Here is a 15,959-nt window from a genome sequence, read left to right on the forward strand (position 1 = left end):
AATTCAGGCTGAAGGACATCAATAATAAGCCTGAAGCTTCACTTTCAAAGCCTGTAGTTTTCAAACTCATGGCTTCCACAGCTGAAAAAACAGGGTGTGAGGCATCTTGGTATCTATGCCTAATGCATGGGAAAAGCTGGTGGACTCGCTCCAGGTCCAAAACAACCAGCATGGTAGGCTATTACTGCCCTTATTGCCCCTAGTGGGGGATAGGCTTCAAAGGATTTTAAGCAGGCTGAGGATGGTGGCATAACTTTTTCTTGATGGTAAATGCTTAAGTACTCAAGGTACCCGATAGGTTTCTTTATTCATCTTTTAAATCACCAAGAGGTGAAGAGTTCCCCCTTTTTTTTTATACCCCAGAGGCTGGAGGATGCTCATGCTGAAAAACGGAAACAGTTTCAGTTCCTTCCTTAACTTGAAAGAGGTCAAATTTGTTCTCTAAATGGCCAGGGTGAATCTTTTAGCCAGGGCTGCAGAGGTGATGTAAATAATTGTTTGAAAAGAAAGTAAGGTTCATTTGTTGAGATACAATTACTGGAAGGATAAGGCTACACATTGTGGCATTTCTTTATATCCAGATAGGGTTTTTTTTCCAAATTTGGCAGGTACTTTTTTTTTAAATGTGACAGTGATGAAGAACTTCCATCGATGTTAAGTGCTTATACATTTTTAGGGGGCTGGGGGGTGGAATTCTGTGTTTTGCTTTTTCTTTTCTGGGAGATTGGGGTTTTGAGGGGGGGTTGTTTGGTTGTTTTTTTAAATGTAGCGTCTAATGATGCAGATGATATAAACACATATCTTTTGGGAAACTTAACCTTTACCCAGAGGACTTCCTAAATCCCAGAGGAGAAGCTTACTTATCCATCCTTTCAGGAATTGTATCTGAAGGTAATATTTAGCAGTTAAGAAACTGTCTGATCATTAGAATTTTTCAGAAAATGATAATTGTCTCTTGGAATTCCCAAATCACAAGTTAGTTTATTTTTTTCTGAAATGCCAAGAATGCTTATCTCTGATTTATATTAACTAATCTTTATTCAGACTGATTCTCAAATTGTTTCCTTATATATTTCCCATTTTTCATGAGATGCAGGTGCCATAAAGTCAAAAGAGCTTCATTAGGAATAATGTATATATGTATTTTCAATAATAACAGAAATTCTTCACCTTGTGTACGGTTTTTAATTATAAGATTCACTGTTGATTTTGCTTCTCTTCCAATTCTGTTTTTCCCAGATGAAATAATAGTGCAAAAGCCAGAGCTCACCAGTCCATCAATCTGCCACGCTCCTGGTGGGGAATACTTTGTAGAAGGAGAGACCTGGAACATTGATTCTTGCACACAGTGCACATGCCACAGTGGCCGTGTCCTGTGCGAGACCGAAGTCTGCCCACCCCTGCTCTGCCAAAGCCCCACCCGCACCCAGGACTCCTGCTGCCCACAGTGCCCAGGTACGTGCTGGCATCCAGCTGTCCTCAGAGCCCTTCCCGGATCTGAGGATGTCTGATGTTTCAGTGTGAGAGTGCCTCAGTGTGTGCCCAGTGCTGGTTGTTGTGGTGCCTTTGTTCTCCTGCAGTTTGCAGTGACAGCCTGCAGTTCTCTAATTCAAGTGCAAAACTTGACTGTGTGCAAGAGAGATCTTATGTGTAAAGGGAGCTGTGGCCCTGAACTTGGAAAATCTTGAAAGCAATCTAATAACGTAGGGGTTGTGTAAGAACCAGAATCCTTGGAATGTTTATGAAATATGCACTCCTTTGTGGAGACATGCAGGATTAGAGAAACTTTGAAAGCAATCAAAGTGTTAGGTAGATACAGGCTTGTTTCTTTTTCTTTCTACACAGCTTGGGTTCTATGAGCCTTTTTATTACTGTCTTGCCTCTTTGGGATTTGGTCTCAAAAACTGGTCTCCGTTTGCTTTTACCTTCACATGGTGTCATTCTGATAGTGATTTGAAGGCAGCTGAGTAATATCAAAGCATTCCAGCCTGGCAGGCATGCCAGCCTCCTCCTAGACTGCCTCACAGTGTCAAGAAGATAACGGGATTTGCTTTCCCCCAAGGAAAGATATTCAATTATAAATGAACATAAATTCCTATTTTACATAGCAAATGGGGAAGTTTATTGTAATGGAAATTTAGTACAAACCTGTGAATTGGATGTAAACTCACAAAAAAATATGCCTTTATTCAAATCAAAATTTTAAAATTTACTTTAGGAAAAAATAGAAGTTGATTTTTGCCATTAGGTTTTGCTACAAGGTATTTGTTTGGGTTTGGGTGTGGGGCTTTTTCCTGACAAACTATTTTGTAATTATTTGTAATATTTACCTATGTAAACAAGGTAGCCTCCTGACTTATATTTTTTCATTATTAATAGTGAACATTTCCTTACTTCAAAATACTGTTTCAGAGGAGTTGATCTTTCCTCACAGGCTATATAATAAGCTTAGTCTCATAGCTTAATGCAGGTAGATTGAGAACCTCATCTCAGTGCTCTTATGAATCCTTTCTTCTCTTTTTCTTAGTCCTGTTTCTTGATCTGTAATGTCTGTTGTCACAGACATCTTTTCACTAAAAATCCTTTCTTAGGATTTTTTCCCTTCTGAGGAGCTGAGGCCTCAGAAACAAAATGTAAACAATGGTTATCTGCTGCTGTGGAATGCAACAGGTGGATCCATGATTGGCCTCCTGTGGATGTTTGGATTCGGTGACCAGTGACAGCAGAGCTGGCTCTCGTTCTCTGAGCCAGCTGCCTTTGTTATCATCCCTTTCTATTCTTAGCTTAGCCTTCTGAGGAAACCTTTTCCTTCTATTTCTTTCTAGTCTAGTTATAATGTAATATATATATATATCATAAAATAATAAATCAAGCCTTCTAAACATGGAGTCAACATTCTCATCTCTTGCCTCATCAAGAACCCCTGTGACCACTGTCACAGTCTGTTAAGGTACAGCTTCATTGCAGGAATATGTCTCCTCCATGGATGGGCATGAGAATTAAAGCAAACCATTGGCATCAGGCTGAAGCACGATCAAGTTCCATTTGTTTCTCAACAGCTTATAATTAGCTCATCTAAGGCCACTAGTGAAGGTGACAGCAGCATAATAGCTTTTCACTTTGCATCATTCAAAAACTTGGGCTGACATGGTAGAAGATGGGATTCAGGTTTTAGATTTAAAATTTAATCTCTCTTGTTTCAGATGAATTCCTATACACCATGCAATTTACAGCAGAATCACTTTCTGAGGGGTTGCTTCTGATGGTGATTGTTTTTCTCCTTGCTCTGCTTTTTCCAAGCTTTTTTTCTTTTTTATTTCTTGCTTTACTTGTTTTAGTTTCTTTTTTGAGTAAACTCAATAAAGGTCTAAACAAGCATTATGCTAGAGCATATCATGAGGTCTTCATCCCATATAAGAGCTAAAGAGGTATAAGGCTCTGTCCTTCCAGTTCTTCTGAAGTAGTGAAGCAATGAGTAACAATTCCATTATGTTCAAGACTGAACCTTCTGGTAAGGAGCTCTGAGAGAAGTTACCCACTGCAAGTTAAATTACCTAATCTCTTTATATTTACAGATGAGACTCTTCAGCCCTCTCCATCAAGCAATGAGAGCATGCCCAGTTACTGCAAAAACGATGATGGAGATATTTTTCTGACAGCTGAGTCCTGGAAGCCCAATGTCTGCACTAGCTGCATTTGCATGGATGGGGTGATTAGATGCTACTCTGAGTCTTGCCCACCAGTGTCCTGTGAGAGACCTGTTTTGAGAAAGGGACAATGTTGTCCTTACTGTATTGGTGAGTGAATGAAAATAGTTGTGAACTTGCTGTTCCCTTCTTGGGAATAAGACAGAAGTTTTATTTCCAAACTGAGATGCTTTCCCTGAGATGCAGTCTATGCCACCCGTCAGACTGGAGAGTGAAGTCTGCATGGGGAGCTTTGAGGATCATGATTTGGAGTTTTTAGGTAGAAGAGAATAGAGATATACATCTAATTTGCCTACAAACTTCAGAGGCCATCCTCCTGTAATCTTGGTAAGACACCTTATTGGATAAAGACATTACAAAAAAATTATTTTATTTAAAGGAAGATCTGTCAGGTAGCACATATGTTATGTCAAGATTTATGTGATTATAATAATATGAGGAAAACATTAATTATGACTGCAGAAGATGAGCTGAAGCATTCTGAAATTTCACAGAATTGAGAACTCTTAATAAGGCATCTAAATTAAAATACAGGAAAAATGGAATTTCATTAATGATAGTACCTTTGAGATAAAAACAGGGAAAATATATATTTTTTAAAATACTGAAAATGCATAAAGACTGGTGTTGAATTTCGAAGTGAAGTAAATGGTGGTTGCTGTAGACAATGAAAATTTCCAGGCATTTTTAAAGTAGCAAAATTGGAGATCTCTTTTCCATTGTGCATTGAATAGGAGTATTTATGTACAGATGACTTCTTTTGTGAGTTCACAGTAAGTACAAAGGCTGTAGAATGGAAGCTGCTGATAGAGAAAAATCATGTATTGTACTCACTGAATTTAATATTTGTAGCATTGTTGGAAGGCATTCAAAGGTTACTTCAGTTGCAAAAGCAGTAGGGAGAGATACAGTAGAAAAGAACAGCAAGAAGGAGTATAAGGAAATTGATGGGTTTAAATATTTAATTGAACATGTGAGTCAACTTGCCTATCTATAAACAAAACAGTCCTTCATCAGAAAGATGGTAGAAAGATTTTGAAGTGTGTTCAGACTCAGACATTGATACAACTCTTGAACTCTCTATATCCTTTCAGATAGAATAGCTTCAATAACAGGTGATATAGTTTTATATGATGTACAAGGAATTCAATGGAAGAATGCCAGGCAGCGTTACAAAGTATCTAAGCTTCAGTTGCATTTGGAATTCTACTTAGATATTGAGGACATTTTGAGGCAAAAGTGCAATGTTAACCCTATTACTATTTCTTCTCGTCGTTTGCATACAAAATGGGGAGAATTTAAAGTTTCTTTGACAACTGTCTTTCTGCAGGTTTTTCTTCCAGTGAGTTTGAACCATAAAATAATTTTAACCCAGAAAACATTTTAACGTTTAAAAATATATAGAGTGCTTGAAAGTTGGGCAACCAAACCAGTAAAGTCAGAACACGAAGAATACTGCACTGAAGAATTCTGTGGGTGAGGAGGGGATGCGCCAGGGGTACTTGTGCAATATGAGCTACAAAAATGAAACCTTTAAAACCCTACATCTTCCATGTCAAGTTTGCAAATATATACACAGAGCATGTAGACATAGCTTTAGTTAATTTACTTTGAATCCTGTATAGTTGTATAATATTGCAAATACTTAAATGTGTGAGCTATGAAAACTTCATGGTTTTTTTAGTAGCAACTACTCAGCAAAGCAAAATGCAGTAGCCAGATTTTAATTAATACTCAGATATAAAGATTTTCAGTGATGCTCCATTTTATTAAACCATGTTGTCCTGTGTAGTCACATGTTTTGTGGTTTAAATAACAGAAATTCATGGAAACTTTTTTTATGGCTTCCATGAATTATATATACTCTTGCATGCAAGACAGGTCATGCGCTTAATTTTCCATCTTTCTGGTTCTTACTCATTTACTCTTCATTTTTGAGAACTGTGAAGCACATCTTTGTACAGATTCTTTCTAAATATTTTTATGCAATACTTGATAAAATGTTTAGAATCATAGAATCATTTAGGTTGGAAGAGACCTCTAAGATCAGTGAGTCCAGCTGTTAACCCTGCACTGCCAAGTCCACCACTAGATCATGTCCTCAGATGCTGTGTCTATATGTCTTTTAAATACCCCAAGGGATAGGGATTCAGTCACTTCCTTGGGCATAGGCAAACTCTGTGGAAGCAGTGAGGAAACAGACCTGCTTCATTTCTTGAAATTTCAAAAATTATACAGGATTTTAGCGCTGCATTATTTATTCTGCTTCTTTCTGGATCCAGTTTGTATAGACTCAACTTCAAAATTTTAGTCATGGATGCTTTGTTGTTTGAATCTTCATCCTGTGTGTTCAACATTGGTCTTCCTCGTGCAAAGAAAGATTAATTTGGAAAGATAACCTTCTAGTTTAGAGAGGATAAAGGGATATCTATTTGATTAGAGACAAGATTAGTCTTCTGCAGATAACAGAGCAATGACTGTCCAGTCATTTACCAGATGAGGCTGATTTTCTGGTGGAGCTAGAAGAAATTTGAGAGAAGTGGGTAGAGCTAGACACTGAACTGTGTTTTTGTATGTGGGTTTCTTACTGCAAGCTTGTCTTGTTTCCACTGTTCTTGAGCACCTGTAGTGGCCTTCATCTTCATCCTTGTATATACTTTCATAGAGATGGACACCAAAACAGGAAACACTCACAGGGATAGTACTTTAAAATTTCCTCTTGAGGTTCAAAGGTACAGCACCATAATTGTGATTTTACCTTTGCTTATTCTTCTAAAAAATATTTGCTGAATAAAATTGTGATGTGTTCTTCACAAATTTGGAAAAGCTTGAGCAAGTTAAAGGACTTTTCCAGACCAACTAGCTGCAGAATTGAAGAAGGTGTCCTAAGTGAAGCAAGGTAACATGTTGAGCAGGCCAGAAGTGCTAAGGTTAGGTCTGCATAGGTAACGAGCAGCAGAGGGGTGCTCAGGCAGTGTGCCTTGTCCTGTGCCCACACACACCCTCCTGACACAGGGTTCTGCTGGCTCTATGTCCCAAATGCACATCAGCGAGGGAACAACCTAATGCCCTTCCTGCAGCTGGCTGCCATCTTTTCCTCCCACTCTTCCTTTCCCATGCCCACACCACATTCACTTACAAAATCTACTTGGAGAGGTTGAGATCCATACTAAAAGCCATGCAAGCCATGAGATACCAAGGACCTAGGGAACCATTTGTGCTTTTCAGATAATTCCACTAATTTTTCTCAATAGTACTTCTTGCTGGTCCTCTTTTGTATTTGAGTTTACTCTCTCAGATCTGTTGGACTGGTCTGCTGACTGCTAGCCTTGTTATTCCAGATTATGTCTCTATTATGTTGTCACTAATTAAAACCTTTGCTCATGGCCAAAGTATATAATAAGGCTGACACAGGGGAAAATATGTCTAACTGGGATACTTGGAGATGTAATCTATATGAATGTTAAACCAGTATTTATCTGAAAATTTAAAAAGTTTCATTCTATTATCTCGTTCATATGTTTAATGTGCAAGCTCATGTCATCAGCAGGTTTCACAACAATTTTTGCCTCTAAGAAACAAAGGCAGGAGGAAGCTAAGATAAAAATTAAGCACCACTTGGCTTTTGGAGTTTCTGCTGTGTTGTTTTTTTCGCTATCCTTAAAGTTCTTTGGCTCCAAAAAACATCCTAGGCTAAGCAATTCATTACTTCCTTCTCAGTGAAATAGGTTTACTGTAGACCACCTAAAAGGCTTGCACAGGATGCAACATTAAAAAGTGGTGTATTGAATGCCTAGGCAGAAAGATCACATAGATTTCCAATTTATATAATATTAACCATTAAAAAATGTACTGAGTTTTGTTACTGCTCTTTTCCGTGGTTTTCCATTGATGCAGTTGTAGGGAATTATCAGATCCCCTTCAAATATGTTTTATCATTACAGTCTAAGCACTTCTAGTTATTTCACCTGAGAATGTCTCCAATCCTTCTTGGCATCTTGCCTAATCTGCTTTTTTAAGTATTCTAGACAGAGTTCATCATTCTTGAGCTTTGGTAGTTAGAGTTTGGGGTTATTTTAGCTTAATAGGATTGACTAGGAAACAAGGAGGAAGATGAGTAGTTGGTAGCCTCAAAGAGTCAAAGAGAATGATTTTTTCTTAATTTTCTCAGCACTTTTGATATCATCTTTTCATGTCTCAATCATCCATCCTCTAGCCTCTTGCATTAAGAAAATGAGGAGAAGCAGCCCAGGCTAATTATGTACTTCATAAAGAAGCAGAAATAACATCTTTTTCACAAAGATTTTCTGGACGATGAAGAGAGGATCTTTTCGTTACAGCTGGGATTTCCTTGTGGCAATTATTTCACTTTTGTGTCTAGGAATGAAATCTGATTTGTGTGTAATTGGCTGTTAGTGCGGGCTCACAGCACAGTTTTCCTTCCACAGAAGATGCAGTTGCAAAGAAAGTGGTGTGCCACTTCAGTGGAGAAACATACGCGGACGAGGAGCGCTGGGACATTGACAGCTGCACGCACTGCTACTGCCTGCAGGGCCAGACCCTCTGCTCCACGGTCAGCTGCCCACCTCTGCCTTGTGCTGAGCCCATCAACGTGGAGGGAAGCTGCTGCCCCATGTGTCCAGGTAATGTGATGTGACAGCCCAGTTTATTGTCATGCTGCTTTCCTAGGGCCCATAATAAGGTTTTGTAATTGGGTTTTGAATGTCAGTCCATGTTTGAACAGCATCACAAAGGCAGCAGCCTTTTAGACTTCAGGAAAATTAATATTCTTAACAGATAGGCACATTGTGCAAAAACATAGTTTGAATTTCACTTATTCTGAGAACTGTGAACTGAAAAATTGCTTGTTTGCCCCTGTTTTGTCCTTTCACAAGGCTATGGAAATATGTTAATGAAGTGGGAAAATTAATATCCTTACATCTCTGCAGATTATGTTATAGTGATTAACATTTCTGTCTTTTCTGAGAGCGTTGGTTACTTTTCAAATATCACATTGCTTTGTTTTTCACTTTAACTTGGCTTAAAAGCAATGTGACATTTTCTTAGCTATGGGCACAAGGGGCATAAGAATTGCAAGTGATTTTTAATGTGAGTCCTAATATACTTCTGCAGAAGTTTGCTCACCTTATTCAGTCAGCTGATAACTCCTTCTGACAGCACAGCTGGGGAGATTCAGCATTACCCCTTCTTGGAATTCCCCTCTGAGGATTACAAAAAAAAGCAAGGCAAAGAAACCAGTAGGGACTGTTTACATATCAGCTGGGAAGATATAGCCTTCCCTTCATTTTTGGGGGGGGGATTTTGTTGAGTATCACAGAGGATACTCTGTGGAGTATCTGGACGAGCAAGCCTGTAGTTAAGCATGTATTCTGGGATGGTATTTTCAGAAGCAAGTTTGTCCACACCAGTCCTTTGTCCCATTCACATTATGGTAATGATAATGGCAACAGGTATGTATCCTGTGTACAACATGGAATAAGTTTTCAAAAAAAATCCCAGGCTAATGATGAAAATTATGAAAATTGTGAAACAAATCAAAGAATTTAAAGGACAAAGCACTGCATATGGGCAAATATATTTCCACAATTATAGCAGCACTAAGAAGAAGTTAAGCAGCCTGCAACTTGTGAAAGACATTTTTCTCATTTTACAGAGATGTATGTACCTGAACCCACTAACATACCTATTGAGAAGACAAATCATCGAGGAGATGTTGAACTAGAAGTACCAAACTGGCCGACTCCAAGTGAAAATGATATAATCCACATTCACAGAGGTCAGATCTGATACAAACCAGGATAACTTTAGGACTGTGTTTATTCCCCATGTTTTAATGAATCTACTTTTCCTATTCAAGTAGCAGTTGTACCTGAGAATATTCTTCAGCACATAATTCAGTGCAGTACATGCATTTTGCTTTGAGTAAAGATGAGTCAGTCGATTAAATTATATTTGTACAGTTTGGTCTCATTATCACTCCATGTTCTGCATAGAAGAAACATTTGCGTTGGTATGATGGAGTTCTATAAAATTAGGAATACAACAAAATGATGAATCAGAAGTGATTCTTGGGTGTCTTTTCTGATTCAAAAACTAGAAAGCAGGCCATTGGAGTTGATAGACCTTCATTTGATCCATTTGACATTCTCAGGAATAGATAAACAAAGGTGGAAAAACATGTATCACAGCCCAATTTATATCATAGCCATGATGTCAGACCTGAGACAAAAAAACACCTCAGGTATAGTGACACACAGCCAATGAGGGTGTCTAAGGATGTAAATACATCTTCTGTTTAAAACTGCACTGTAATATTATTCCAGCATAGAGGAAACACTGTGCCACAGTTTTTGTTAACCTTTTCTAACTGAAGGACAACCTAAATTATGTAATTTTTTTTAAACCTGAGGATTTCTTTTTAATCTGAGGATGTCCTCATAGCATTCTATTCTTTGGAGAAAGAATGTACGAAATGTAACTGCTTTACAGAGTTCTAAGCTTTTATAACTCCAGCATTTTAATTTCTCAGGCATTACTAGCTGGCTTGTAACTATCCTTCCTGGGGGTTATAAACACCCACTACAAACTGTGAGGGAATTTTGTATATGTCATTGAAAGTTACCATTCTTTGCAATTACATATAAAACTTGCTACAGTCTAGTAGACTGCCAGCAGTCTGTTTTCACAGGCTGAGTGCTGCAGGTATTGTAAAATGCTCTCAACAGATGAGAGAGTGAACACATCGTACTTGTCCTACCAGTACAAAGTAAAAGTAAACCTTTTAAAAGTCAAAAAGAAAAAAATTTATTTCATCCTAAGATTTCCAAGCTCTCCTCAGCCTGGAAACACAGAGTCTGATTTTTTTACAAGTGGGAATTTGGTTGTGATCAGATAAGATCATGCAAACACAGATGAGTTAAGAGGTTGCTGTCAGACTTGGTAGTTACTGTGCTTTAGATTTCTTTCTATCTCCTCTCTTTTGATGGCCTTTTCCTGACTAACATAGTCCCTCTACAAGATACAAGCTGTTCTAATTTATGTAAATAAGGTGACATTGCAGGAGAGAAGGTCCAATTCTTATGAGTGACAAGAAGTACAACTGAGACATTTTTAATTACATTCTTCCTTGTGGCCAAGGCCCGTTTCTAATCACGAACAAATGCTCCCAATTGCCCTGCAGATATGAACCATCTCCAGGGGGAATACCGGAGTGGCAGCGGGCCCCGCCCCAGTGAAGATGCATCCGTCAGCTCGGTTGCCTTGGTGACGATCCCAATCACGATAGCGCTGTTACTGATCATCGTGCTCCTGCTTATCAACCAGAAGAAGCAGTGGATTCCAGTGTCCTGCTACAAAGCTCCAACAAAGGTGCTGTGTCTATTTCCAGGCTATCCTAAATAAGCCTTTCTTGGTCTTATCTAATGCAAGCTGTTACAGCTCCAGAGCTCAGTCCCCAAGGGGACTGGGTGCTCGAAGCTAGCTCGCTCTCAGACCAAGGCCGTGGGTCAGCCCCTAGCAAGCAGGGAAAGTTCAGCTCTTAGTGATTAGGCAGCTCTTGTGATTTCAGCTTTGCTTGCTAGGTAGCTTTTCCCTTGGCCTAAGGCTCCAGCAGACGGTAGAGAGAGGAGAAGCAGAAGACACTGGCTGTTCCACGAGTATGGCTTTACTGGAGGGTCCGTGAAGGCTCTCAGCTCTTCTTCTTCCGAGTTAGTAGGGGTACAGTATGCTACTTTTATAGCCTTGGCCCGGATCCAATCCTGACCAATGGCAAAGGTGTTAGAGTGACCATAAGTGACCAATAGTAGGGTTAACACAATATTGCCTTACATGGCTATAGGGATAAGGTACCGGCGGATGTCCCTGGAGACAGGAAACTTCTTTGCCGCTGTGTCAGCATTCTATTCTCCAAGGGGCCCTGGCTAAACCTGAGGGGTTTACTACACTATCCCATTTTTACGAATCTGGGAACAAAACATTGTGGAAAATGTTAAGCAATAAAGAGGCCTGTTAAAAGTCTGGGAAAAAAGGTGCTGCACATCTGGGGCAAGCAGGTTAAGCCTTTGTGTGGTGCTGAATTAACAGAGAACAAACAGTTACATCAGCCCAGTTAGGATATGAGAATACCAGAACTCCATTCAGAAGATGAAAAATGGTGACTCTGAAGGGAGTGTTGGTCTGTTACTATATCTAACATAGGCCAACTTTCACAAAAGTCCAAACCCTTTCATTGCCAGTTTGATTTTGTTTTGTGCTTAGGGATGTCAGGAGCCAGGACATCCCTCAGGCTGTCCTGAGCAGCCAAGACCCTGCCAGAGGTCTCAGAGACCCTTGCACAGAGCCCAAAATACCTGTGGTTTTGATTATGACCCATGGAGGAAGTTACCAACCTTAGATGAAGATCTTGCAAGCCATGACAAATTAAGTAGCATGATAGTGAATTTATCACAAGGTAAAAAAGTAGATTTTGGGGTGTTTAGAATGGGGATTCAGGGGGGCAAGATGGAGGGATCTGGGCATATCCTGCCTTTTTCTCTTGGCCTCCATCTTCTGCTGTGATGTTGGCACTTACAGATTGGTTTAGGGTAGAAGCTCACAGTCTAACATAGGTGATAGGTATTGGGAAGTAATTGTAAACATTGTATATGTAGTTTTTAGTATAAAGACTAAAAAAGGGCAGGCAGAATGCCTCAGACTGTCATGCTGAGTGGACCTTGGCAGGACAGGAGAAAGAATTTTATAGATAAGATACAATAAACAACCTTGAGACCGAGAAATTAAGAGCCCTGACTCCTTCTTCAAGCACCGGGCTGGGAAAAGAGACTTTTGAACTCTTCTCGGGGTCACTCTCACAAGTTAGAGATCCCAACATATTGACTTGACCCAAACAGACTTTAAAAGTTATGTGTGAAATAGAGAAACTGTATGATTTACTCAGTATTTCCTTTCTGTTTTAACAGCCTTCTTGCCTAAACAATCAACTGGTATATGTGGACTGCGAGAAAGGTACCAGGGTCCAGGTGGACAGTTCTCAGAGGATGCTAAGAATTGCAGACCCAGATTCAAGATACAGTGGATTTTACAGCATGCAGAAACAGAACAACCTACAGGCAGATAATTTCTATCAAACAGTTTGAAGAATTGCACCCTTGCCAAGGATTTAAGAAAGAGAGAGAGCGAGAGAAGGAGAGACAGTCTGCTATTAAAATAAAACTAGAATTGTGCAGTTGCTTAGTGGATTGTATTGGATTTGTGACTACATGTACAGCTCTAAGACCTTTCTGGGATGAGCTCTGACTCCTGCAATGTGCCAGAAAAAGCATTCCCACTTTTCCTTGAGATAACTGACCAAGTGTTTTCTTAGAACCAAAGTTTTGAAACTTGTTAAGATGTATTTGCTTGTAACATAGCTATAGAGGTTTTTTGGGAGGGGGAATCAGGGGCTAGGGGTAGGCAATGAAGTAAAAGGAAGCTTTAGAGAAGAAAAGCTGGTCATGCTTGGCTGGAGACGAAAATATACTGCTGAGCAGCAGGATAGTGGTTTATCTTGTTGCTCTGAAATTGCATCTGTTGCAGCAAAAGCCTAACCCCAGGTGAAAAAAATATGAAAAGGTCTGATTATTTTTTTTCCAGCTGTTGCTACAGTAATATACTCCTAGAACAGAATTTGTCACATCACAGGTGTGGTGTAGCTGCAAATATTTTTCTATATGATGAGAAGCTGCAGTAGTTAATGAAATAGCAAGGAAAAGATTATAGCAGAAAATAAAGGGTGGGTTTATTAAGGATGTATAAAATTATACCTTGTGCTGCTTTTTGGTTTTATTTTTTGTTTTTATTTTTTTGTTTTCTTCAAAGCTGATTGGCTAGATTAGCCAGACTTCAGCAGAGTTAGCAAATGACTGAGGCCTAAGTAATTCCTGATATGAGCACTGGATCTTTTGACAGCAGTATTGAAAGGAGGAAGGAAGGAAAGAAGGATGGAAGGAAAAGTCAAGAACACCATGCAGTTCCAGGGGCTTTTGTTTGTTTGTTTTGTCTGTTGTGGTTTTGTTTTGTTATTTTATATCAATCTCTGGTTGTTCATACAGGAGAAGGAAAAATATTTTTGTTGGACAAAGCTCTTGCGTACAAGAGAGTAAAAAAGAGACTGTTTTAAGGTTGTTTTTTTCCTGTTGATGTTCTTATTTACTGGTATGCAGATTTAGAAACTACTTCCATGCTAGGAAGCTGCTTAATTTTAATTGTATATTACTCAAGCACCTTTTTTGAAGCTCAGAAAAAAAAAAGGAGATCATGCTTCTTTAAACTTTAGCATTATAGGAATATTTATGTAAATATAATTATGCTAAAAACAACAAAAAGTATTTGTATGTTTGTGTATATATATGTATATACAAATGCATGTAGGTATACATATGTATATATACGTGCATGTGTATATACACTATACATATATATACTGTATATATAAAATACTATGTATACAGTATATATTTTTTCTATTTTTTTTCTTGTTGAATGTATTTTTATCGGAGAGAGATTTTACCCAGAGCAGAAACAGATAACAGGCATTCCATATCAATGCTTAATTGCTTGTGAGTTTAGGAAAGACAAGAAAAGAGCATCTCATTCTACCTACAGTTTGATTTGATTTGAACGTGTTTGTGTGTGTGTGTGTGTGTGCACTCTTGTGTTGGCGTGCATTCAGTTCGTGCACGATTATAGCAGTAAGCGTTGCTCTTGCTACTTGCTACATTTCAGGGTGTTTCTTATTTTTCTTTTCCTGCTTAGCCTTAAAAAGGCTTTTTAATGAATGCATTGGCTAGAGACACTGATGACAATATACATGCAGCACTAATCAACTCCATAAAATAACACAATCAGCTCCTGGATTTTGGTGGTTTTTTTTGTTTTGTTTTTTTTTTTTTTCTTTTTTTTCTTTTTGTTTGCAAACAATTGTTTGAAACAACTACTGGAATATTGTCCGCATTAAGCTGGAAGTTTGTTGTAGCTTGCCTCATTTATAACTCTGACTGTATAATACAATGTTAACTTTCCAAACAGGTCTTGGCACTTTTATACTAATTACCCATTTGTGCATTGCCTTTTTTCTTTTACAAATGCTTGTCATAAGAGACACAGATACCCAGTATGCTTAATGTGAAAAGAAAATGTATTTTTTGTAAAGGAACTCTCAAGTATTGTTGTAAATACTTGGTCAGAGATTGCTGAACTTTAAAACTGAAAAAAAAAACTAATTTATTATTATAATGACCTAATTTATTAATCTGAAGATTAACAATTTTTTTTGTTTTAGAATATCAAAAAGGTGTTCTAGCTGTTTGCATCAAAGAAAAAAATAGGTGTATCATTAAGGGTCAACATTTTTTCTGCTTATATAACTTCAGTTTTCAACCATCAATAAGAAAAAATGTAGTCTCCCCAGTGTTTTGTACTCAACCTGATAATGAAACAGAGATGTTTCTGTCCAATAACTACAGAGATTTTGTCAAGACAAAACATCCATTCCTTGCATAAGAGTAAGCAGTCTTTATCCAGAAATTGTAAATGCTTGCTTTTGTTTTACAATCAAGGCCATATTCTGAAAATATTAGCAGGATATAGGACATGGTGTAAAATGTTTTTATTATTATTATTTTATTATTATTATTTTAAAGATATGATTTATCCTATGTGCTGTATCCATTACACTCTTTTACTTTGGTTCCTGTTGTGCTCTTGTAAGAGAAATGCAGATATAATTTTCTGAAAAATAGATGCATATGTGGCACTCGGAGTGCACTGCGGTTCAGCAGATTGCTTGTTTACTTTTTTAACTGTAAGGCGGTTTCTTGTAATTTGGCTCTTGGCAGCACAATAAAAAATTTTAAACCTACGGATGCTTGTCTTCTTAAATGTTTGTATTTATCACCTCTGGGCACTCGTCCTTGAGACACTGGTAGTTTGATATTATGGTGAGTAGGAGTTCGTATTGTTGTCATGCTGACCTGAGATCAGAACACTTCAGAAAGTACTGTGCGTAAAGAAGAATTTGCATGCACAGAACGTTCTGCATATTACACTGAAAAATTTTCCCATTAGAAGCTTTGTGGAATTCCAAGTAGTTCCAGCGTACAGTAAAGATGAATCAAATGCAAAGTTAGGCCTTTGCCCTGCCATGGAGTTCATGGGGTCTGGTCTTACCTGACAGAAAGGCAGGATTCTAATCTG

General features: G+C 38.3%; 1 protein-coding gene across 4 annotated transcripts in view; it reads left to right on the top strand.

Annotated features, from left to right (window-relative positions):
* The window catches only part of CRIM1 (cysteine rich transmembrane BMP regulator 1), a 173,350-nt gene extending 157,726 nt beyond the window's left edge, over positions 1 to 15,624 (top strand). For 3 of the 4 annotated variants that reach the window (XM_005486530.4, XM_074537295.1, XM_074537296.1), the window contains 6 exons: positions 1,240 to 1,455; positions 3,576 to 3,797; positions 8,156 to 8,350; positions 9,382 to 9,504; positions 10,909 to 11,096; positions 12,686 to 15,624. In XM_005486530.4, the coding sequence (XP_005486587.3) occupies positions 1,240 to 1,455; positions 3,576 to 3,797; positions 8,156 to 8,350; positions 9,382 to 9,504; positions 10,909 to 11,096; positions 12,686 to 12,862 (1,121 nt within the window). In that variant the 3' untranslated portion in view covers positions 12,863 to 15,624. The remainder of the gene's footprint in view (positions 1 to 1,239; positions 1,456 to 3,575; positions 3,798 to 8,155; positions 8,351 to 9,381; positions 9,505 to 10,908; positions 11,097 to 12,685) is intronic. The other variant, XM_074537294.1, reaches the window with a different exon arrangement.
* Positions 15,625 to 15,959: the final 335 nt, after the last annotated feature.

Source organism: Zonotrichia albicollis, chromosome 3, assembly GCF_047830755.1.
Source record: "Zonotrichia albicollis isolate bZonAlb1 chromosome 3, bZonAlb1.hap1, whole genome shotgun sequence".
Taxonomy (NCBI): domain Eukaryota; kingdom Metazoa; phylum Chordata; class Aves; order Passeriformes; family Passerellidae; genus Zonotrichia; species Zonotrichia albicollis.